We start from the raw sequence: 26629 nt of genomic DNA on the forward strand, positions 1-26629 counted from the left end.
AAACACTGTCACACCTGCGTAACTGTAATTGTAAGTATACCATATACTGATCGCTTGCATTTCAATTACACGTTTGTTTGTCATGCGATCATTATTCTAGTGGAAGGATTTAAAAGGGTAGCGGACCAGACGTGGGTTAAATACATGCAATCAGGCACTTTTATGAAGTATAGCGGGTTTTAATCACAGGAATAGAGACGTATACAACTCCAAAGTCCTTGGACTCTCCACGCTCACGTCCCTGTATCTAACTCTCTAATCTGCATAACAGATTCCCCACAGTATACTTAAACAACCCATGCAAAGATAATGTCAGCAGTTTCAATATTTCACCAAATATAAATTCCTGGCACTTTTGTTTACCATATATAATAAAATAAATATCCCATTAACAAAATTGAATAATGCAAAATAAATCTCATCACACTAGTATTTTCAGCCACTTTTGGTGACCCCATTATGCGTTTGGTTGCCCCATTAAAAGTTATATTATAGCCTAATATTTCTGTATTTGTGATTTATTATTGTCGATTCTTTAGAATAAAAGAGTCAAAATGTAATTACTGCAGCATAGTTGTAACTATTATAAATTTCTTAGCAGACGCCCTTATCCAGGCCGACTTACAACTGTTACAAGATATCACATTATTTTTACATACAATTACATTATTTTTTTACATACAATTACACATTTTGTGTTTTTTACTGGAGCAATCTAGGTAAAGTACCTTGCTCAAGGGTACAGCAGCAGTGTCCCCCACCTGGGATTGAACCCACGACCCTCCGGTCGAGTCCAGAGCCCTAACCACTACTCCACACTGTAATATCACAAGATCCACTTAACAAACAAACAGACATGCCTCATCATTATTATTATTATTATTATTATTATTATTATTATTATTATTATTATTATTATTATTATTATTATTATTATTATTAATAGGCGACTTACAATTGTTACAAGATATCACATTATTTTTACATACAATTCCCCATTTATACAGTTGGGTTTTTACTGGAGCAATCTAGGTAAAGTACCTTGCTCAAGGGTACAGCAGCAGTGTCGCCCACCTGGGATTGAACCCACGACCCTCCGGTTGAGTCCAGAGCCCTGACCACTACTCCACACTGTAATATCACAAGATCCACTTAACAAACAAACAGACATGCCTCATCATTATTATTATTATTATTATTATTATTATTATTAATAGGCGACTTACAATTGTTACAAAATATCACATTATTTTTACATACAATTCCCCATTTATACAGTTGGGTTTTTACTGGAGCAATCTAGGTAAAGTACCTTGCTCAAGGGTACAGCAGCAGTGTCCCCCACCTGGGATTGAACCCACGACCCTCCGGTCAAGAGTCCAGAGCCCTAACCACTACTCCACACTGCTGCCCAAACTAATTTTAATTTAACAAAATAGCACTGGAATCGTAATTAATTTCAGCAAAAAAAATCTGCTTTAATTGGATTTATCATTAGAATTGACCCCAGGTTTGCTTACAAGTGCTGCATGATGAGAAAAATAAAGGGTGTGTAACAGATGGGCATTTTGTAGGTACAATTGTTTGTATACATGTACAAACTATCACTAGAACGGGTTAATTAATTAATCTTTTCACACTGCACTAGATGCTGCTAATACATTACCTACCTATGAATTGAAGCGGTTCTTTCATGGTTTCTAATTGACGCACCCGATGCATGTTATACATTTCACGTGGTGCTAATGTATTTAACTCACACGGTCTATTTTATTGGTTGATTAGGTAATTGGCTGCTAAATTCCTTATTGGTTTTCTCTGTATAAATATACTATGTTGAGGAGGAACAGGATCTCATTTTGTACATAGAGAGGAACGGTAAGGACAGGCGGGGCTGCATTGGAGGCAAGCAAGTGAGAATATTGATTCTGTTTGTTTTGTGAGTCTTATGAAAACTAGTTTTGTAGTCGGACACTATGTAAATGCTGTTTTGCACAAGGAAACTTATTTGAAAGTTGGAAGTGTCTGAAGGCTGTGTTTTTTCTTTGCTATTTAGCTTAATCCATTCATTGTAGTGCGGCCGATCTGTTTGTGTGTGTGGTTTGTAGTAGTATTATTTACGCTGCTGTTGTCCTTGCGATTCCTCCCTCTCGTTTCTGTGTGAGAAAAGCCATTGTATTTATCACCGTCGTTATGTTATTTTAACTCTTGTCTTTTTTTTATTCCTTATTAACATGTATAATAAAGCTAGTACATTGTTTGTTTGTTTTTTTGTCGACTTTGTTTTAGAACTGCAGCTAAAAGTATACATTTTTATCTCTATAATTGAGTGTGTGGGCCAGTGGTTAAAGAAATGGCCTTGTAACCAGAAGGTCCCCGGTTCAAATCCCACCTCGGCCACTGACTCATTGTGTGACCCTGAGCAAGTCACTTCACCTCCTTGTGCTCCGTCTTTCGGGGTGAGACGTAATTGTAAGTGACTCTGCAGCTGATGCATAGTTCACACACCCTAGTCTCTGTAAGTCGCCTTGGATAAAGGCGCCTGCTAAATAAACAAATATAATTGCTGTATTGCCAGTTCTGGAAGATCGCCCCCTGGGGGGTTGGGCTGGTGTTGCACTCCTGCTAGCTCTACAGTAGTCATTTCGAGTTGTTTGGTTGCACTGCTTTGGGTCGTCTCCAGCCACCCCTTCTGGTCCAGCTGTGAATGTAATAAAAACCGAGGTGTCTGTATTTCTATAAAACTTGTGTCGTGGGCTTTCATTGAGAGGATACGAACAACTTACCTGATTTCCAAGAGTCTGTGATGGTGTGTGTGTCTAATACATATCGATAACTTGTCTTCCTGGGCTATAATCTTTCCCTGGGTTTTTAGTTGCTATTGCCCTTGCCTTATTGGCTAGGTGTTACAGGTATGCTTTAATAAAGAGAGCGGAGAATGACTGTTAATGAGTTTGTCAGAGCGCTGCGCTTTGCTGGAGAGGTCTGTGTTGGTGACTTTGTGCGACAGCACTGCCTGTCCATCCTTTTTGGGCTGCATATCGTCATTTATCAGTTCCACTATAATGCTGAATGTTGCCCTGGTGATGCGAAAGGACTCTATTCAATTATTATTATTATTATTATTATTATTATTATTTCTTAGCAGACGCCCTTATCCAGGGCGACTTACAATTGTTACAAGATATCACATTATATATTAAGGATTTGCCACCCCACCAATGACATTTGAAAAACAATTTGGGCAAGAGCGGTACTACATATCCAGACACGAGGTATTTAAAACACGCGTGGGAACTCCACCATTGTCGTTCTTGGTATGAAATCGGGTTAGTGATTTCTCCTCCGTGTGACTTTTTTTAGACCAAGTCGCGTAACCGCAAACACGCAATATAAACGACCAACGCGTCGTTTCACTACCTCACACGCTAAAATAAAATGCTGGGTTATTTTTGTAACCCAACCATGGGGTTACCTGTGTTGGGTCACTTTGTCGGGTTGTTCACCGTTCTGAGCAGGGACAGATCTTACCCCAGCGACTGGGTTATTTCTCTTAACCAATCACAATCCACGCCAGGTAGCTCGAGCTTCCCCAGGGGCTCGCGAGTGTGAAAAGTTGTTCAAATTTCTCCTGAGGTGATTTGAGAACGAGCAGCCAAGATTGAAAGTCACAGCTACAGGTAACTGTCATTATTATTATTATTTTATTTATTTATTTTATTTATTTATTTATTTTATTTTTCTAATGTTTTATTGTGTATCATGTTAAATAGGTGGGTCGATATAGCGTCGTACCGCGAACATTCCAGCAACTGTGAACTTTAAGACATCCCACAGATATATATTTATTTATTTTATTTTTTTATTTTATTTATTTATTTATTTATTTATTTTTTTATTTATTTATTTGTTGAAAGAGTAGACGGAAGTGGTAGTCGAGGGTATACGCAGGTAAACAGCGTTTACCCATTTTTAAATTTGGACAATATAGCGTTTATCCACATCACAGGGCTTCTCATTTTCTGTATTTAAGTTCCACCGTCTTTTCGACTCTCCTTTTAGTATTCAGTTGATACCCGTTAAACCATTCGTGTATCTCAATCCCATACTGAGAAACGCGTCAATATTAACATGTGACAACTAAATGGGCTTTTGAATCGTAAGTCCGACGTTTTCATTTCAAAGCAGAAGCGACTCTTGTGTAAATACAGTCACTCACAACGATTGTGAGTCTAGCATCAAATACTTTATTTTACATTGTAGCTTTGATAAAGATTTGTCGTTATTAACACGTTGCGATCTCGTTTCTGCTTGTTAATCAAAAATTAAAGCTTAATTTGGTTGTTTCAGAGAAAAAAAAACACGTAAATCAAATTTAGCTATTAACTCATTTCTCAGTTGTGATTGAGATACACGAATGGCTCAACAGGTATCAATTTAATTATGAAAGGAGAGCAGAAAAGTCGGTTAAAGTCGAGATATTTGAACGGGGTCTGTGTTGTCGAGATATTTGAACGGGGTCTTTCTTTTTATTATAAAAGCCCACCAATACATGGTATTTTAAATACATTCAAGAAGTCAATTTTCCTAAACCATGTTTTTTGTTTTTTTTTTAAACTGGTATGTGTGTATTTATTATGTATTTCTGTGGATTATTTCACTTCAGAGATAATGAAAAGAGTATTTCAGGAAGTAATATTTTAGGTCTGTGTGTACAGATTTATATAGTAACATTCTGTATTTTAAAAGTTGGGACGAACATGGTTGAATACCTTCAGCATGCAGTTGTTGACAGACCCCACCCCTTCGTGCTGCTGCTCGGAGAACACCATTTTGGTGCAGCAGTGTGGAGTAGTGGTTAGGGCTCTGGACTCCTGACTGGAGGGTTGTGGGTTTAATCCCAGGTGGGGGACACTGCTGTTGTACCCTTGAGCAAGATACTTTACCTAGATTGCTCCAGTAAAAACCCAACTGTATAAATGGGTAATTGTATGTAAAAATAATGTGATATCTTGTAACAATTGTAAGTTGCCCTGGACAAGGGCATCTGCTAAGAAATAATAATAATAATATAAAAAGTTTGCGCAAAACTGATTTAGAGAACAGATCTCAAACCCCAGTGACATGGTACTTCTGTCATGGGCAGATGTGGCAAGAACATAAACAAGCCGGTCTGGTGGTTAAAGAAAAGGGCTTGTAACCAGGAGGTCCCCGGTTCAAATCCCACCTCAGCCACTGACTCATTGTGTGACCCTGAGCAAGTCACTTCACCTCCTTGTGCTCCGTCTTTCGGGTGAGACGTAGTTGTAAGTGGTTCTGCAGCTGATTCATAGTTCACACACCCTAGTGTGCTAAATAATTTTTCACAAACTTTGCTTATCTATGGACAAGCACTGGAGCAGGCATCTTTACTTAAAGCTGTTGATGTGTGCTTTGATATTTTATTGCTTTGATATTTCATACCCAAAGCAGTGCTCTCCTGCTTGGGATTTTGTGCAGCACATTGTGCATGAGGTCACTGGTAATGTCTCCATCACCCAATGTTAGAATCAAGAAGTTTTATTTTCTCTGTTTTAGGATGATATATTATTTATTTCTTAGCAGATGCCCTTATCCAGGGCGACTTACAATTGTTACAAGATATCACATTATTTTTTACATACAATTACCCATTTATACAGTTGGGTTTTTACTGGAGCAATCTAGGTAAAGTACCGTGCTCAAGGGTACAGCAGCAGTGTCCCCCTACCAGGGATTGAACCCACTACCCTCTGGTCAAGAGTCCAGAGCCCTAACCACTACTCCACACTGTAATTACATGTACTGATACTCAGAGTGGTATAAATAACTAGAGCTTTTGAATTACTAACATGTAAATGTGTTTCATCTCAGATGTTTTAAATAAATGTTAATTCTTGGATGTTCCTTTTTTTATAAATCGGTGTCTTTCTTATTTGAATGGGATGATAATATCACTTTTTAATCCTATAGTTATTCTGCAGTATAGGTCTTATGAGTATTTAGCTTTTTTGTGTTTCAGAAGTAATTATTTGATGTAAAGAACTTGACAACCATTATTCTCTTGTAAATTATAAGGTTAATCTGTTTTTTCAAATGAGTTTTGGAAACCAATCTCAGATTATGTCTTTATAAAGACACGGTTTGGATCGATTTCCATGCTGCATTAGAAAAAAACAACAACCTTATTTTACAAGGTAGAAATGGTAGTTTAAAATCATTTACATCAAATAATAGCAGGTTCTAATTTCAACCCAACTATGAAGGTTAATTTAACCCAGCAGTGATTTAATATAACCCAATAAATGGGTTGTTTTTTACCCAGCGCGCTGGGTTATAACTTTAACCCAACTGGCTGAGTTACAATAACCCAGCGTTGGGAAGGTGCAATAGTAACCCAGCACTGGGTTGGCTTTCAACCCATGTTGAGTTACTTTTAACCCAGCATTTCTTAGAGTGCAGGGTCTCTAATGACACACTTTCATTTCGTTTTGCAAATACTAACCAATTTGCTCATTCCTTTGGCAGAGCCCCTGATTTGGTAGCGATTTTCTCGTCTGACGTTGCTAAACACCTGCTGCAGTTGAAACTTCGACTCTGGGTCACAGAACTTTTCCCCCGAACGCGGTTACAGCAGGCCCAGGGTCTTTACAATGTAACTTCATTATAACCAGGTAGGTAGCCAGCCATGAAAAATCACTGAGGCACTTGCCTGTGTAGCTCCTTATGGTGTCACTGTAGTCTGCAATGACAGTAAAAGATTTTGAAGACCACAGAGGCTTTAGATATCAGTGGGACTTTTAATGTATGCGCACAACGACGGATCAGATGCATTTTTATTTTCTGGCAAACCAACGTGTAAGAGCGCCTAAATACATTATTAGTAGTATGATTTTTACCAAGGATTTGATAACGAGCCCTTCTTTGGAGGCTGTGTGGTCCAATGGTTAAAGTCCAGGGCTTGTAACCAGAAGGGTCACGGGTTCAAATCCCATCTCTGCCACTGACCGACTCACTCTGTGTGACCCTGAGCAAATCACTTCACCTCCTTGTGCTCCGTCCTGCGGATGAGATGTTAAATCAACGTCCTATTGCAAGTGACTCTGCAGCAGCAGTTGTTGATGATGCATAGTTCACCCCCCCCTAGTCTCTAAGTCGCTTTGGATAAAAGCGTCTGCTAAATGACTAAATAATAATATTATTTCCTGATTTAGCATCACAAGAGCCAATCAAAAACACAAAGCGGGCACAGCTCATTTGCATACAAACTCCAGGTTTAGCTAGTTAAGAGATTTAACATTTAGTTAAATATTTAGCTAAATGTTAAATCTTGTAACTAGATTTATAAATTATATTTGAATGTACACATTTAAAAAAAATCTTTATTTTCACAACATTTAAAAATCTGGGGAAAAAATACAAGATTTAAGTTCAATTTGGGGGGAAAAAATGTTATTTTAAAAAACACATGGCACCCCATACCAAGAAAGTCTCTGAGTCAGTGTGTATATTTTAGTGTGGTTTGTGCACCTTTATTATTTACAATGAAACAACAAACAAAATCCTAGCTCCCTTGGAGCACAAACTAATAGTCTTACTTTAAACAAACCTAAATCTAAGGCAGGGAAGGTGAACTCCTTTTACCCTATAAAACCAAATTCATATCTTTCAAATACCTTTCTTTTGGTCTTTCAGTTTCTGTTCTTCAAAACCTCACACCATACCTTTCCTGGTAGTTTCTAATCTTACACATCATGCTCAACCAACTCACACCATTCATTTATAGGGTGTGGCCATGGAGAATTGACTTTGTTTTTAAGAACATAAGAGTTTACAAACGAGAGGAGGCTATTCAGCCCATCTTGCTAGTTTGGTTGTTAGTAGCTTATTGATCACAGAATCTCATCAAACAGCTTCCTGAAGGATCCCAGGGTGTCAGCTTCAACAACATTACTGGGGAGTTGGTTCCAGACCCTCAATTCTCTGTGTAAAAAAAGTGCCTCCTATTCTGTTCTGAATGCCCCTTTATCTAATCTCCATTTATGACCCCTGGTCCTTTTTTCTTTTTTCAAGTCAAAGAAGTCCCCTGGGTCGACATTGTCTATACCTTTTAGGATTTTGAATGTTTGAATCAGATCGCCGCGTAGTCTTCTTTGTTCAAGACTGGATTCAATTCTTTTAGCCTGTCTGCATACGACATGCCTTTTAAACCTGGGATAATTCCGGTTGCTCTTTGCACTCTTTCTAGAGCAGCAATATCCTTTTTGTAATGAGGTTTGACAGCTATTGTCAAATGAAAGAAAGTTAAAGTAAAAAATGTTAAAAGCAAATTGATTCCCCTCCCTCCAACAACGACAGAATGAAATGAGTGTTGGCTTTAAGCTGCAGTTTTCTGATTAAAGCAACTCCAAATTTTAAAGATGTAATTACTCCTTTCTGCTTCTAACTGCGTTGTACTTGTCCACTCGTACTTCTCCCACGATGTCGCTTCCACACGCTGTGCTGCCTCGGAGCTTTTAAAAAGCTCCAAGGCAGCACAGACACCTCAACACTCATTTCATTCTGTCGTTGTTGGAGGGAGGGGAATCAATTTGCTTTTAACATTTTTTTCTTTAACTTTCTTTCATTTGACAATAACTGTCAAACCTCATTACAAAAAGGATATTGCTGCTCTAGAAAGAGTGCAAAGAAGAGCAACCAGAATTATCCCAGGTTTAAAAGGCATGTTGTATGCAGACAGGCTAAAATAATTGAATCTATTCAGTCTTGAACGAAGAAGACTACGCGGTGATCTGATTCAAGCATTCAAAATCCTAAAAGGTATAGATAGTGTCGACCCAGGGGACCTGAAAAAAGAAACAAGGAACAGGGGCCACAAATGGAGATTAGGTAAAGGGTCATTCAGAACAGAAAATAGGAGGCACTTTTTTACACAGAGAATTCTGAGGTCTGGAACCAACTCCCCAGTAATGTTGTTGAAGCTGACACCCTGGGATCCTTCAAGAAGCTGCTTGATGAGATTCTGGGATCAATAAGCTACTAACAACCAAACGAGCAAGATGGGCTGAATGGCCTCCTCTCGTTTGTAAACTTTGTTCTTGTGTTCTTCTGATCTGCAGACAACGCAGAATGAATTCGGAACATGATGGGCTCATGGAGGCTGTAGTCCAGTGGTTAAAGAAAAGGGCTTGTAACCAGGAGGTCCCCGGATCAAATCCCACCTCAGCCACTGACTCATTGTGAGACCCTGAGCAAGTCACTTCACCTCCTTGTGCTCCGTCTTTTGGGTGAGACGTAGTTGTAAGTGACTCTGCAGCTGATGCATAGTTCACACACCCTAGTCTCTGTAAGTGGCCTTGGATACAGACGTCTGCTAAATAAACAAATAATAACACTATGTAACACAATTTTTGTTCCTGGGCAGTAAGTGTTATTTCCTAATTGCTTATGCCTCAAAATTATAAAAAATTGCTATTCCCCACAAACTTTGCTTTTGTGACCAGGACAGTGATATTTTGAAATTTACCTATTTTCCAGAACATTCCAGATAGATTCAGTGCTGAGTAAACTTGGAGTAACTTCTAGAACTTTCCAGTAATATAAATAGTAGTATAAATACAGGGGCCTTAAGCCCACCAGTTCAGTTTAGTTCCAGCTGCCTAAGTGGATACATATCTGCATTTTTCTGAGATGGCATCAAGAGGCTGCAAGCATCCGGTAGACGTATTTTGAGACTTCAAAATGGTGGCATTCCTGATGGGTCTCCAAGGCGGTTTTACCAAGTTTCCCTGCTATCTTTGCCTTTGGGACAGCAGGGACACCAAGGCGCACTACCACAGGCGGGACTGGCCACAGCGGACCGAGTTCTCTGTGGGGAGGAACAACGTCAAGTGGGAGCCACTGGTGGACCCCCGGAAGGTGCTGATGCCACCACTGCACATCAAATTGGGCCTTATGAAACAATTTGTCAGAGCTCTAGATAAGGAGTCGGCAGCCTTCAAGACTTCTTCCCTAAGCTGTCTGAGGCAAAAGTCAAAGCCGGTGTCTTCGTCGGACCACAGATAAAGAAGATCCTGGAGTGCAATGAATTCCCCAAGAAGTTCACTAGTAAGGGGAAAGCGGCTTTGAACAGCTTTGTCGCAGTGGTTCGGGACTTCCTGGGCAATCACAAGGCCAAAAACTATGTGGAGCTGGTTGAGACTCTGGTGAAGAACTACGGCACAATGGGCTGTAGGATGTCTCTCAAAGTCCATATCCTTGATGCTCATCTTGATAAATTCAAGGAGAACATGGGAGCGTACTCGGAGGAGCAAGGCGAGCGCTTCCACCACGATATACTGGACTTTGAACGCCGCTACCAAGGACAGTATACCGAGAACATGATGGGAGACTACATTTGGGGGCTGATTCGTGAAAGTGATTTACAGTATAATCGTAAATCTCAAAAAACTACTCACTTCTAAATCCTTTGTAGTCATTTTTGTATTACTTTAGTATAAATACATGTTAATTTGGATTCATATGTTTTTTTCTGACTTTATGTGAACGAAAAGACACATTCGCCCGTTTTCTCAGTGGAAATAGGTAAATTTCAAAATATCACTGTCCTGGTCACAAAAGCAAAGTTTGTGGGGAATAATAGCCATTTTCTATACTTTTGAGGCATAAGCAATTAGGAAATAACACTTACTACCCAGGAACCAAAAAAAAAAATAATTGTTACACGGTCTAATAATAATATGGAATCTAGAAAAGGGGGGCTGCTTCCATGGAACAGAACGCCATCGTTACAGAACCAAAGTCCTGTTGAATATCCTGTAAATGTTTAGTTGCCAACGTGGCGACTTTACAGTAAAATCTACTGACCATATTAAAATTGAAAGCCAGCGTGGTCAGTTCAAAATCCAACATTGTGGGTTAGAAAGATAACTATATAAATTCAATAAGTTTCAAAAGCCATAGTTTTATATATTATACTGGACTGTGGCGAACTCCTTTTACCCTGTAAAACCAAAACTCATGTCTTGCAAATCCCTTTCTTTGGTCTTTCAGTTTCTGTTCTTCAAAACCTCGCACCATACATCCTTTTCCTGGCAGTGTCTATTATCTTACACAACACGCTTTTCCAGTCAGGCTGAACAAGCATTTTCTTTGCTCTTTTCTTGGGTGTGCCCAGCAGGGGAAATTTTACTTCAATAATTAAATTCCCACCTGATCACATTCCACGCTTTTCTAATTAAGTAATTAAACAGTTTATCAATAAAGCAGTTTAACATGTGGCTGTGTAAAACAGCCATCTTGACCCCAGGCTGCCACAAAACACACATTTTACTTGTGCAGGGTCTCTTGCATATATATATATATATATATATATATATATATATATAGGTCATCAACATTCTGGAATTGTTTAAAAGACTACGGTTTTGTTTTTTTATCAACTTCTTAAAGCATTGTTTTTTTGTATTCAGCCGATGAAGGACTGTGTAGTCTGAAATGTCCTGATAATCAGTTATTCTACCTTTTTAACTATCTGAAATATCCTTTTCTCTTTTTTTTTTTTTTTTTTTTTTTTTTTTTCTTTTTCTTTTTCTTAGATAGAGAGAGTGATTGATTGATTATGGGCAAACCCCTGAAAACTGGGCACTTGAGAAGGGGTCTGGTTCATTATCTTCTCTGTGCTTTACTACACTGTGCTGTGCTTTTACCAGGGGGATACCAAATCAGTAAACTTTGAGAAGGGGGCTGGTTCATTATTTTCTCTGTGCTTTGAGAAGGGGGCTGGTTCATTATCTTCACTGTGCTTTGAGCAGGGGGCTGGTTCATTATCTTCTCTGTGCTTTTAGAAGGGGGCTGGTTCATTATCTTTTCTGTGCTTTACTACACTGTGCTGTGCTTTTACCAGGGGGATACCAAAGCAGTAAACTTTGAGAAGGAATGTTTGCTGATAAACACGGAGTGTGGTTTTTTAACTAACTGTTTTAAAGGCGTTTATTTTTTCGTTTCAGAAATCTGTCAGAAGTCTGACTGCACCGTGTTCTTTGTTGTGACTCAGCCAGTGGTGGCGGAATAATGGGGGCAGTCAGGGCAGCTGCACAGGTGCCCAAACACTCAGAGAGCCCCGGAGGAGACAAAGTTTGGGGGAAAAAAAAACATTTAGCAGTGATAATATTGTAGCGTGCACGGGGGAAGGCACCAGCAGGGCTGGTAGGTGACGTAATCACACACAAAGACATAAGCCCGATATACGCTCCTTGCAAAGGAGCCGGCTCTTTTGTACAGTGGTATCGGCGCTATGCTTTAGCGCGAGAGGACCCGGGTTCACGCCTGTGTGTGGATTGCCTCCCCGTGTGTGATGCGGCTGCCTGCGGGAACCAAGATCGCTACAATATCCTTCACATTTAGATTTGCAGATGTTGCAACCTTCGTTTGATTTATTTAGTGATATATTTATTTGAGGGGAACACCGTACAGTTTTTAACATTTTTGGCATGTCATAAGATACATTGCACCCAGATTGAGCTAGGAACTAATTTTCATTGGCAGTGCCTGGACAAACACAAAAGCAGAACATAACACATAGCACGCCAATCTTTATCATATGCAATACATTGGCTCTTGTACATTTTTTTACTTTTGCTGTGGACTCATTTTGTCTTGTTCGTCGCAAATAGTTTTTTTCTTTTTAGAGAAATTGTCTGTTTCCAGTTTCTTTGCCAAAAAATTCTGTATAATTAATGGTAAATATACCTCTGTTTTGACAATATTATTATTTATTTCTTGGCAGACACCCTTATCCAGGGCGACTTACAATTTGTTACAAGATACACATTATTTTTACATACAATTACCCATTTATACAGTTGGGTTTTTACTGGAGCAATCTAGGTAAAGTACCTTGCTCAAGGGTACAGCAGCAGTGTCCCCCATCTGGGACTGAACCCACGCCCTTCCGGTCAAGAGTCCAGATCCCTAACCACTACTCCACACTGCTGCCCGAATAAAAAGCCATGAAAGAAAATCACAGAAAAAAATAATGAACAGCATAATGAACAAGACATTGATTTCATAAACTGGACTGAACGATCGCATGACAGAGTAAATATTTAACAATAGCAGCATAACCTTGAACCTCTGTTACCACCGGCAACATTAAAGCTGTGCACTTTGCATGCTGTTAGCTTGTTATGGTCTGTAAGAAGTTTGAATCTGTCTGAATCTCCACACCCAGCCCAGAAAAAAAAAAAGTCTAGCACCTGCCAGTCACATCCACCACGGGCTGTCAATTACAAAATCAAAGCTCCCAGCGTAATAAAGCACAGGAAATCCACCAAGATCTTTCAGAAACACAGCAACACCGGAAAAAAGCATGACTTCACGGGCCCTGAAAACGTTGAACCGAAGACCCTGGGCGTGTTGAGTAAGCGAGCCTCTCCGAGCAGCTCAGTGAATGAACACTCTTCACAGAGGCGTGCTCAGTCCCACTCCCTCTGAGCAGCTCACAGCTGCAGAGCAGACTAAAAAAAAGAGAGACAAGGAAATTAGTTCTATGCAAGACATTGTGAAGGAGAGGAGGCCCCACTCACTAGCAGAGACGAGAGGGTTTGTGGAAGACAGTATAGTCCGCACTGCCATGCCAATGATCTCTTTTGTCAGTCTGGGCGACTGCAGTCTGTCCAAATCACAGATTCTGAATCAGGTTCTCAGTAACCCCCAGCAGCACCATGATTTCTTCATCCATCGTGATATGTCGGGTGGGGATGTGTCACAAGAGATTTCAAATGGTTTAGTAGAAATCAGTTGGTACCTTCCTTGCGGGAAATACAAATTTAGACATCTTTTCAGAACCCATAGCTATGCGACACTTCAAGGAGATGTGCCTTTGAATCTAAAATATCCAATAATGAGGTCCCAGCAGTGTGTAGTGGTGGTTAGGGCTCTGGACTCTTGACCGGAGGGTCGTGGGTTCAATCCCAGAGGCTGTGTGGTCCAGTGGTTAAAGTAAAGAGCTTGTAACTAGGAGGTCCCCAGTTCAAATCCCACCTCAGCCACTGACTCATTGCGTGACCCTGAGCAAGTCGCTTAATCTTGTGCTCCGTCTTTTAGGTGAGACGTTGTTGTAAGTGACTCTGCAGCTGATGCATCGTTCACACACCCTAGTCTCTGTAAGTCGCCTTGGATAAAGGCGTCTGCTAAATAAACAAATAATAACAATAATAATGGGGACACTGCTGCTGTACCCTTGAGCAAGGTACTTTACCTAGATTGCTCCAGTAAAAACCAAACTGTGTAATTGTATGTAAAAAATAATGTGATATCTTGTAACAATTGTAAGTCACCCTGGATAAGGGCTTCTGCTATGAAATAAATAATCATATTATTTTAATTGCTGAGCAGTTGCTAAAAGTGAAAAGACGTGGGAGAAAATAAAAATCCCAACTTTACATTTTATTGCCAAGATCCGTGTTCATAAGCCAAGTTACACCCTTTGTGGCTAGGAGCCAAGATATTTTGATAAGCAGTACGCTATAAGAGAAGTTGTCCTGCGCCACCCTGAACATCTCCACGACAGACCTTCACCCTTGACGAGGAAAGAGTGTTGCAGCAGATGTGCCATGATTAGGTGAGTCAAATATCTAAGTTTTAGCTGCAGCTCTGCCAGGGTGTACTGAAGGGATAATAACCAAGCTCAGTTACTTAATTGCACCAATTATTGGCTTGATTAGCCAAGATTAACAAGTCTTCCAGATCTTTAGCTATTCATGATGTAAAGACACTGACCAAACCTGCAGGATAGGGGCTTTCCAGGACCAGGGTGGGAGATCGCTGGTAGATGATGTATACTTTGGACAACTATAAAAGCGAAATAAATATTTACATTAAGTAACAACAGATCATATTAAATACAGTGCAGCCTTATAAATAAAGTAGAACCAGAGTAGATGTTAAATCGTTGAATGTTTTAAAATAATAATAATAATGATCAAGGGAAGTAATGTTAAAACTTTACAATGCATTAGTAAGACCTCACATAGAATATGGTCACCTCGTTACAAAAAGGATATTGCTGCTCTAGAAAGAGTGCAAAGAAGAGCAACCAGAATTATCCTGGGTTTAAAAGGCATGTCGTATGCAGACAGGCTAAAAGAATTGAATCTATTCAGTCTTGAACAAAGAAGACTACGCGGTGATCTGATTCAAGCATTCAAAATCCTAAAAGGTATTGACAATGTCGACCCCAGGAGACTTCATTGACCTGAAAAAAGAAACAAGGACCAGGGGTCACAAATGGAGATTAGCGTGCACGGGGTAAGACAGCCGGTTCTTTTGTACAGCGGTATCGGCGCTATGCTTTAGTGCAAGAGGACCCGGGTTCGCGCCCGCCCTCTACGTGTGTGATGCGCCTTCCTGCGGGGAACCAAGATCGCTATAATAATAATAATAATATAACCCTGTCCTTCAAGTACTGTTAGTCAATGTATCTTTAGTGATCATTTCAAACGTTAGGTTGGTTTTTCGCTCCTTTGAGGAGTGCATTTGGCTGATTTCCTGTTACCTCCATTGCTTGTGAAGGCTAGCTACCACAGTCTCACAGTCAGAGCCTAGGGCTTGCGGCTGAACCATAGGTGGTTATTATTGTCCCTGTGCTGTTAATAAAGTCTTTCATTGCAAAGTGTTAATTTTACCCTTCTAGGGGCCGATGTACTAAGAGTCGGCAAGCGCAAGTAAATGCGGCCGCGTGTTTAATTTGAGCTGCGCATCTAAAAGTTGCGGACTATGTATTAACCCCTACGGTGGCCCTGAAGTGCAAAACAGCAAATAAAAAATACAGACAAACAAAAAAATGTGTATCTTAAATTAAAAAAAGCTTACCTGCAATTAAAAAAACGACTTTAAATACAAAAACAAACGCCTGCATCTTAAAATTTGTGTACAAACACAAAAAAGGCTTACATCTTAAAAAGACACCACCAAACAAATCAAATCCTATAAAGGAAATGACATAGATAAGTGGGCGGGTGTTGGTTGTGGAAAGACATAAATTAGATCTCCGATTGGGTGAACATTTACTCCGTTACTGTGATCCTGGATCGTGGAAGCTGTCGTCTTTGTACACTTTTGGGTCTCTCTCTCTCTCGCTCCACACATTTTCTTTCTATAAAAATATAGAATCACGTTTTTTAAAAAAAAATATTATTACCGTAGTAAAGGTGGGACTGAACAATGGAGCATATGTTATGTTATTTAAAAAATAAATCTAACTGCGTTATTAAAACAGCTTTTCATAATTAGGAGGAATCGAAGGGCAACTCCTCTCTGCTTTGCCCAAGTTCAGCCTACACTCCTCGTATACGCTGCTCGTCCAAAACTTTACACACAGGAATATTTAAATTCTTAAAAGGAAGACAGAATCCCTCATACAGTTACACCATTATGTAATCACTCATATCTATAAAATAGCTGCTGTACAGACTGTAGTAGTGGTGTGGAAGCTCAGCGATTTTTACAATTTTATAATGCAGGATACTATTTTGTATGTACAAAGACGACAGCTTCCACGGTCCAGGATCACAGAAAGTGAGTAAATGTTCATCCAATCGGAGATCTGACTTATGTCTTTCCACAACCAACACCCGCCAACTTATCTAAGTCATAACCATAATAGGATTTGATTGATTTTTTAAGATGTAAGCCTTTTTTTGTGTTTGTACACAAATTTTAAGATGTTTGTTTTTGTATTTAAAGTCGTTTTTTTAATTGCAGGTAAGCTTGCATCTTAAAGTTTGTGTTTGCACTTCAGGGCCACCGTAATTAACTGCGGAGTGTTGAAAACTTCACATGCGCTTCCGAAAGAATGCGACGCGCATCAGAACAGCTCTGGATTTGGCTGAAGGGGGAATTGTGTTTCTGTTTGAAATCCCTTTTCACACACAAATGCCGCTGCTGAGCCGTCTCGGAGACGTTTTAAAAATCTTCAAAATACCAATTCACACAGGACGAAATTGCACAATCTATGTCGGTATAATATCGTCATAACCCTTTCATCAAATCGTTCTTATGGCTTCAGAAACTTCACTTTAACATGTATTGTTTCTTTCGACACCCTGCAAAGCAAATTAATTATTATTATTATTATTATTATTTATTATTATTATTTATTTCTTAGCAGACGACCTTATCCAGGGCGACTTATATTGCGCACTGCGTATCATTTAAAACAAGCATGAAGGTTTTGATAGGGGCACCTTTTAATATTTTAAACACCCTGTAGTCACTACAGTACTGTACACAGTGGCACTGCAACAGTTTTTAAAGTGTGGGTGCTGAAAGCCATTGAACAAAACTGTAAACCCTGTATATGATGGAAGCCATGCAAAGCCAGGGGGTGCTGTCGCATCCCCAGCACCCCTGACTGTACACAAAACTTGTTTCAGAAAATAGATACCTTCTGTCTGGAGATGCACCCTTTTTAAGATTAACAAATGATAATATGCAGAATTAGCAAGAACCACAGAGCTCTATGGAGTGGGGGTAGTGCTAGCAACATTTGTTCTAGTTCCATAGAGAGTATAGTCATATGATATTCTGCTTTATCTGTTTCTCTTGTGTTTTAACTACTAACACCCTATTAAACAATTATTGAAAAATGAAAGAAATGAAACAGAAGCAGTCGTCAAAAACATTCGTAAAGCGACGGCGAAAACACTGACCGCATTTTTCACTCGCCGTGTTTAAAACAAAATTAAATATGTATATACAGTATATTATTGATGTACGCATTCTTGGTATAAACAAGATATTATTATTATTAGTTTATTTAACAGATGCCTATAGCCAAGGCGACTTACAGAGACTAGGGTGTGTGAACTATGCATCAGCTGTAGAGCCACTTACAACTACGTCTCACCCGAAAGACGGAGCACAAGGAGGTGAAGTGACTTGCTCAGGGTCACACAATGAGTCAGTGGCTGAGGTGGGATTTGAACCAGGGACCTGCTGGTTACAAGCCCTTTTCTTTAACCACCAGACCGGCTTGTTTATGTTCTTGCCACATCTGCCCATGACAGAAGTACCATGTCACTGGGGTTTGAGATCTGTTCTCTAAATCAGTTTTGCGCAAACTTTTTATATTATTATTATTATTATTATTATTATTATTATTTCTTAGCAGACGCCCTTATCCAGGGCGGCTTACAATTGTTACAAGATATCACATTATTTTTACATACAATTCCCCATTTATACAGTTGGGTTTTTACTGGAGCAATCTAGGTAAAGTACCTTGCTCAAGGGTACAGCAGCAGTGTCCCCCACCTGGGATTGAACCCATGACCCTCCGGTCAAGAGTCCAGAGCCCTGACCATTACTCCACACTGCTGCCTTGTATGCTATTCATGAACATTTCTTTAACAAATGGATTTATTTAATACTTGCTGATAAATAGTTCTGAAAGGCCATTACGAGTACCAGAAGCAGCACTCCTAGTTCTGATACTTCTGAAAAGACTCCTTTAAAGCTCAATGTGGTGAAAATGGGGACTGAGTTCAGTGCTGCATCCGTAACTTCAAACAATCAGTCAATGTTTTCTGTATAATTCAATATTTTTTAAGGTAAAGGGAAGACAACATAAAGACGTCTACAGATGATGCGGGGGTGACAGATGTTAAACCCAGAAAGGAAACTGTACGACAAAGAGCCCACGTGTACGAAGCCAAGACAAATAAACTAGTCTCCACATTTGTCATCATGTCAGCCAGTGCCAAAACCTGGGAGCATCTCCGAGACAAAAGTGAGTAGAAACAAAACCACGCCGGGGGGGGGGATCAAAAATCAAAAAACGTTTTTATTTTTTATTGCACACTTGAATCATTTTTAAAAATGCATCACACCTGCAGTTTGTGTTCAATATTCTGTTTATATATATATATATATATATATATATATATATATATATATATATATATATATATATATATATATATATATATAACATGCTACCTACAGTAAAATGATCGCACTATGTTCATTTTCATATACTGTCTGATTTATTCAATGCTGTTTTTGTACAAAATACACATACCGTAAAAAACAGTGTATAAGTCTCACCGGTGTATAAGTCGCCCCCCTTTTTGAGACAACAATTTCAGGAAAAAGCCTACAGGTCACGCCAGTGTATAAGTCGCTCCCCCCTTTTTAGGACCCCCTAAAATACCTAGAAAATAGACTCATACAAAGGTTTTTTTTACAGTAAGTTCAGTAGATGCTGTATGTGCTGTAAATATAAATTTACAATACCAAATGTAGTAAATGGTTATTTATCATAGACTCATCATAATAAGATTGCTTTGATTGGTCTCTTAGAAGTTACAGTAATATTTACTTCTGGGTGAGTGAAAAACCTCTGCTGCACCAGTATTATTTTACTAAATTTAGTGAAATTATTGCCTTGCTAAATGCCGTACTGCCCATGATATTGTTTTCTGTTCTGTAATGGTTCCATGCATAGTCCTACATACATTTTTTAAAATGATTTGACAAAGAGTGAAGATAAGCTAGAAAGCCTGGAATAAAACCTACAGCTCTGGCCAAAAGTTTTGCATCACCCTGCAGAATGAACTCCCTCAGCTTCATAGAGTCCAATGAAAGCTGCTGAATAATGTTCCCTTGTTAATATATTGAATTCCACACCACCGCTTTGTAGTTTTCCAGATACCTAATAGAAAAACTGACATGAAAAATGTGACATTTCAAAATCTAACATCAAATACTACTGTACTACTATTATGGCTTCCGGTAGACTATATTAGATATCATTTTTCAGTTTCTTTGATTACACGATGTTAAATAAAAGATCTAAATTATCTTCATATAGTTTTTTTTTTCTTATGCCTCAATCCTAAAATTCTAGGTGATGTGAAACTTTTGGCCACAGCTGTATATGAATCTATACCTAAGATGCCATCTATATGCTACCCTACAATATGATAAATACAAGCAACCCAAATGGTTAAACTTTTATTTTACAGTTGATTGTTCACCTGTCCTTCTTACAAGATTTGTAATTACAGTAATCCGTCGCGTATTCTCTCGTCGGACATCCGCCCTGACAGTTTATCGGCCCTGATCAATCTCTTCAGCAACGTTAGTTTATGATTGAACAGAGAAGATTAGTTCAGAGACTGGAGATCCCACAGAAGTTTTCGTACGCTGTGTTGTGTGAGCTCCATGCTCTACTATTGCTGGCAGCGTCGCCTGAGCTGTTCAGTGTGTCTATCTGTAATAAATCCTGTTCGCCTGCGGGGGGCGTATCAACTTCAACCTCCATCTGGATCTCCTGCCCGTCGCTCAGCAGTGAACGCACGCCCCCACACGTCAGACGGACACCCCGTCACAAGCATGAATACCCCGTGTCTTTCTAAACCAGGGATTTAGTGGAGCATCCCTAATAAAAGCTGAATCTCAAAACAATAACTGTGTGAATCTAGTCATTGTTCCAGCTGTGTATAATGGTGTTTAAAACAGGATTCATTCAGACAACCTTTTACATATCCTCCCTGACTCTGGTCCCAGCACATTCGGATACGCGATGGATTGAAGTGCTTTCTGATGGAGGTCCACTATGAAAGGCGCTATATTAGAATAGAGATTATTATTATTATTATTATTATTATTATTACTGCATTCTCAATGACTCCAAAATTGACTAATTGTCTCAAACAGGCTTTTGTGCTGATTACACTGCTGTCTGAAATTACAGAGAACTTTAATTTTGTGCTCTATTTTTCTATACTCGCAGAAAACCAACTGACGGAATTTCTGCGCAAGATAGGACTGGAAGATCACTTGACAAGCAAACTCACATTAGGTGCTGTCCTTGAGATCGGCCCAGAGAGTGTGACAGATGAACCAATCCGGTCTGTGAAAGATCTTCCCAGTCACTTTCTGAAAAGACTGATGATGGTGAATGTGACAGCTAGAAGTACGAGGTGTGCAAATGCGAACGAGACACAAACGGATGCAAAACCTGCGGACATTGACAGTTTTTTTGACGGTTTGTGCAGTAATGGTAATTGTGACGATAATCGAATCAATCCACTGGATCTCATCACAGCTCTCTTCCTGTGCGCCGACAGCTTCCTGCAGCAGGAAATGATGTCAAAAATGTCGATGTGCCAGTTTGCTGTACCTCTCTTGCTCCCTGACTGTAGCACCGATCAGTGTACATTAATGCTGTGGGCCATGAGAGACATTGTGAAGGAGTGGAGGCCCCACTCACTAGCAGAGACCAGAGGGTTTGTGGAAGACAGTATAGTCCGCACTGCCTTGCCAATGATCTCTTTTGTCAGTCTGGGCGACTGCAGTCTGTCCAAATCACAGATTCTGAATCAGGTTCTCAGTAACCCCCAGCAGCACCATGATTTCTTCATCCATCGTGATATGTCGGGTGGGGATGTGTCACAAGAGATTTCAAATGGTTTAGTAGAAATCAGTTGGTACCTTCCTTGCGGAAATACAAATTTAGACATCTTTTCAGAACCCATAGCTATTGCTACACTTCAAGGAGACATATGTGCCTTTGAAACACAGTTTAGCTTTTTAGTGCAAACATCATCAGCTGTTTTTGTATTTTTTGATAGCATAGAAGAGAATGAGTACAGGTTACTGGCATCACTGAAGAACACCAAATCGCAACTGATTTTGGTTGTGAACAAGTCTCAGAATACAGATCCTACTACTGTGAAAGAATTGGCTAAAGAGTTAAATTTAAATCAAAATAATCTCCAGATGAAGAACAAACAGATCAATGATGCAGACTTTACTAATAATCTGCGCAAAGCCATGAAGGGCATTGTGCAAAGCAAGCCAAATACAGTGAGAATTGAAGACATGTCTGCAACAGCGCTTGAATTAGGCATTTCTGTAGATGAAGAGTGTGTTGAATGTAAAAATGCAAAAACAAGGGCCAAAGAGATTACTGCTCAAATTGGCAGAATAATAAAGATACCTCAATATAAGGAGTCAAAGCTACCTTTGCAAGGGGTACCTTGGAAGAAACTAGCAGAATTAGAAAAAGAGGAGTGTAGACTGGAAAAGGCAGGAGATCGGCACGTTGAACTATATAAGACTCAGCTACAGGAAAAAAAGAAGAAACTACGACAAGAACAAAGCAAGCACAAGACTCCTAAAGCAATGGCTACATTCATCAAGGCAATAGCCAATCCAAACACAAGAGAAAAAGCCTATTTCCTCAAGTGGATGAGGCTGAACTTGGATCTTATTGCACGAAAAGAACTCTCTCACCTCCGTGAGAGTTATAAAACCCAACTGACAGATTTAAAAGGTCCAAACAAAAATGAAATTGCAGACTTGGACAAAAAAATATTAGAGAGTTCCCTTGGAGTAGAACATTTTATGCGTGAAATTGGACAGCTCTACGAAGCTGCTTGCTTCTTTCCTGAGAAATGCTGTCAGGAAGACGTTGCCAGTCTTCCCAGCATTGTGGCTGATCTGCTGTTGGACGGCTTCCCTCTTGAGCTGATGGATGGAGATGCATCAAATATCCCTGTAAGGTGGGTGACTGATGTTCTAACTGAGCTCCACAGGAAAGTCCAACACAAGAGCAGGGTGCTGGTTGTAACAGTGTTGGGAGTCCAAAGCACTGGGAAGTCTACCCTCCTCAACACAATGTTCGGGGTTCAGTTTGCAGTTAGCAGTGGCAGATGCACGAGAGGAGCCTTCATGCTGTTAATCCGAGTCAAAGAGAATCTCAAAGAAGAGCTGAACTGTGATTTCATCCTGTTAATCGACACAGAAGGTCTCAAATCTCCAGAGCTGGCACAGCTAGAAAACAGTTACGAACATGACAATGAGCTTGCAACACTGGTGACTGGACTCAGCGATATTACAATAATAAACATCGCAATGGAGAACTCCACAGAGATGAAGGATATCTTGCAGATCGTGGTGCACGCCTTTCTTAGAATGAAGGAAGTGGGGAAGAAGCCAAAGTGCCAGTTTGTGCACCAGAATGTCGGGGGGGTGTCTGCTCACAACAAAAACATGACCGAAAGGAAGCATCTTTTGGAGCAGCTGAATGAAATGACCGAGATAGCCGCCAAAATGGAGAAACAAAACTCTGCCAGTAAATTCACAGACGTTATGGAGTATGATGCAGAGAAAAATAACTGGTACATCCCTGGCCTGTGGCATGGCATTCCACCAATGGCACCAGTGAACACAGGCTACAGTGAAGCTGTGTATGAGTTCAAGAAGAGTCTGTTTAAGGTTTTAAAACACTGCAAAGACGATCAGCCTCCAGCACATATTACAGAGTTCCTGAAGTGGATGGAAAGCTTGTGGAAATCTGTTAAATATGAGAATTTCATTTTCAGTTTCAGAAATACACTGGTGGCTGATGCTTACAATAAACTTTGCCTTGAATTTTCTAAATGGGAATGGTCTTTCCGAAAACACATGTTTGTATGGGCATCAGAGGCAGAGGTGCGTATTTCTAACTTCAAGAGTAACCAGTCTATGAACCTTATTGATTTACTGAGAAGATTACAATCAGAGGCAACTCAGGAACTGGGATCAGAAGAAACAAAACTCCGTGGCCAACTGGTTGAATATTACAAGAAAAAGGAAAGACACATTCCTCTTGTGGAAAAGTACAGAGGAGACTTTTTGAACAGCATTAAAAGTCTCAAGAGGGAAACTGAAAATGCTATTCATAACACACTGGACAAAGCCATGGAAATTCAAAAAGGAATGACAAAGTTAAAAGATATTCACGAAAAGCATACTGCAGCAATTGAACAGAAAGTACTGTGCGTGCTTAAAGAATGTAGGAAGAGGGGTGTGCCCTTATCTGACACGAAGCTGGATGAAGAATTTGAAAATATGTGGCGCGAGACAGTGTATGAACTCAACTTCAAGGCTCTGGACAAGCAAGACGTTGTATCGCATGTCTTTAGCCAACTGAGAAGCAATTTAGAAAGATATGGTGGTTCAGTTAAGGAGCAGTTAAATGCTGTAAAGGATTTGACAGAATGTGGAGAAACAGCTTTTAAGGTACATAGCGAACACTTCCAGAAATGTTCACTTTTTAAAACTTTTTTAAAGAGATTGTTCAATAATCCCATAAAACAGACAGAAGAGATGGCAACAAATTTAATTGGACAGTGCAAAGATTATGTTTCACAACTAAAAAAGGGTAAAACAGATTACTATGACATTTACACTGGAGAGCTGCTAGAAATGATAGATAAAACACTGGAGGAGACTAATAATAAGAAACTCAAAACCAACACAGCTTTTGATGTTGACATCAAGTTGCATATCTGTGGGTTCGCTGCCAAGGGATTTCAACAGATGCATGAACAGTTCCTCATAGAGAACGATCCTGAGCAACAGCTGGAAAAGTTCAAAACTCAGTACAAATCAACATTCGTAGATCTTTATCAGAAAAAGGATCAATGCCAAAAAAAAGCAATGGAATTTGTCAATCTCTGCCTCACACCTGCAGTGAAGGAATATGTTCAAAGAACTCTTGGGTTTGAAATTGTAGATGCAATTCTGACTGGTGGAGAATCTGTGAAATACAGCTCCCGGTCCTTCTTCCAGTTCACCATTCTAAAGCAATTGCTTATTGAAGGAAACTTTAAGAACTATGTGCAATACACTACAAAATACAAACATTTTGTCAAGAAGTGGATTTCGAATCGTATCGTCTGCCATTTTTCAAACAATGCTTCCATTGGTGATTTAGAAATTAAATGTCTTGACGTGATAACAACGAAAATAGAAGATGCCATTAAAACCTCGCAAATGGGGAAAGATGACACAGCCCTGACTGATGATGGCAAAAGCACATCGATATTCATTGAAAACATCTGTAGCACTCTGAGCAAAGACATTGTGATTCCCCAGGACACGCTGAGAGGAATCATTTTCCAGATAACAGCAAAATATGAGGAGTTTGTGACGGCTCTTCAGATTTTTCTGAAAGAAATGAAGGAATTGTTACGTGCTGAATTTTCTAAGGGATCCAAAATTGAGAAGAAACTTCAAAATCTGCCATTCAATCCACTGGATGAGCTGTTCAAGAGGGTGTTTGGCTGTGGGGAGCAGTGTCCATTCTGCAAGGTCCCCTGTGAGGCAGGAGGCAAGGACCACAAGGAACACCATGCATCAGTGCATCGACCCCTGGGGTTGGGGAGATACATATGGTCAGAATCTGAAAAACTATGTGCAAGTATATGTTCAACTAATGTACACAGTAATACAACATTTCAGAGTCCTGAAACAGAGTGGAAGACGTATCCCTGTAAAGACTATCGGAAATTCTACCCTGACTGGCACATTGCCCCTGATCCCAGTATTGAAGCCTCTGACTACTGGAAGTACGTGCTGACTACATACAATGAAGAGTTTGCAAAGGAGTATGAGGTAGAGCCTGCTGATATCCCTGAGCAATGGAGAAGCATAACAAAAGACAACGCAATGAAGAGTTTGCAAGAATTGTTTAACGTCGAATAAATCAAAAGACGTTTGATGCACAGAGTTTGCGTAGCCAAAAAAAAAAATCTAAAGCATTAAAACTGAGCATAAACAAAGACATCTAATAGTACAGAATTATCCCGGGTTCAAAAGGCATGTCGTATGCAGACAGGCTGAAACAATTGAATCTATTCAGTCTTGAATAAAGAAGACTATGCAGTGATCTGATTCAAGCATTCAAAATCCTAAAAGATATAGACAATGTCGACCCAGGGGACCTGAAAAAAGAAACCAGGACCAGGGGTCACAAATGGAGATTAGATAAAGGGGCATTCAGAACAGAAAATAGGAGGCACTTTTTTACACAGAGAATTGTGAAGGTCTGGAACCAACTCCCCTGTAATAATGTTGAAGCTGACACCCTGGGATCCTTCAAGAAGCTGTTTGATGAGATTCTGGGATCAATAAGCTACTAACAACCAAACGAGCAAGATGGGCTGAATGGCCTCCTCTCGTTTGCAAACTTTCTTATGTTCTATAACAAGGGAAGACGACTCTAGACCTGGAGTGCAGTTAAATTGCAGGCTTAAAAATTGCTTTAGGTCAGGTCACGGGGTTAATTGGTTAATTGCTTAATAAACAAACAAACAAGATTTTATAGCTGATATGCTTTATTTGTCCGTCATTAAAATGATATTCACGGAAACAAAATGTACAAACCAGCAACACATCAAAAATAATCAAATTTCCTCTGCTTATTTTTAAAATATACAGCCTTGTTTTTACATACTGGTTTAAAAAATGCCAATGATAGCTGAGAACGTCATTTACTTTAGTATAATCACATTATGTCTGGTATTTTAAGATCTATAAATATATGTATTTGAAATGTATGGAATACAGTCACAAATGCAAACCTAAGAAGCATGTTATTTTTGTTCTGTTGTTCTGTGGGTTGCATGTTGCTCTTATTGTATTACTTGTATTGTAACACTTGAATGTATTTGTATTTGCTTGCGATTGTAAGTCGCCCTGGATAAGGGCGTCTGCTAAGAAATAAATAAATAAATAATAATAATAAATAATATGTTATGAGCACATAATAATGTTG

General features: G+C 39.5%; 1 protein-coding gene and 1 long non-coding RNA gene across 2 annotated transcripts; one reads left to right on the plus strand and one right to left on the minus strand.

Annotated features, from left to right (window-relative positions):
• Positions 1–11496: 11496 nt before the first annotated feature.
• On the minus strand, positions 11497–15998 carry LOC131709703 (uncharacterized). Its single transcript, XR_009311581.1, has 3 exons — positions 15892–15998; positions 14800–14871; positions 11497–13535 (listed from the first exon to the last, which is right to left on the minus strand). It is a non-coding gene; the product is annotated as an uncharacterized LOC131709703 (long non-coding RNA).
• On the plus strand, positions 14587–26419 carry LOC117398758 (up-regulator of cell proliferation-like). The gene is made up of 3 exons (XM_033997803.3): positions 14587–14641; positions 18630–18808; positions 20816–26419. Exons 2-3 carry the CDS (start codon positions 18766–18768, stop codon positions 25555–25557), a joined length of 4785 nt encoding a protein of 1594 aa, XP_033853694.3. The 5' UTR covers positions 14587–14641; positions 18630–18765; the 3' UTR covers positions 25558–26419.
• Positions 26420–26629: the final 210 nt, after the last annotated feature.

The sequence above is a fragment of the Acipenser ruthenus genome, chromosome 44, assembly GCF_902713425.1.
Source record: "Acipenser ruthenus chromosome 44, fAciRut3.2 maternal haplotype, whole genome shotgun sequence".
NCBI lineage: Eukaryota > Metazoa > Chordata > Actinopteri > Acipenseriformes > Acipenseridae > Acipenser > Acipenser ruthenus.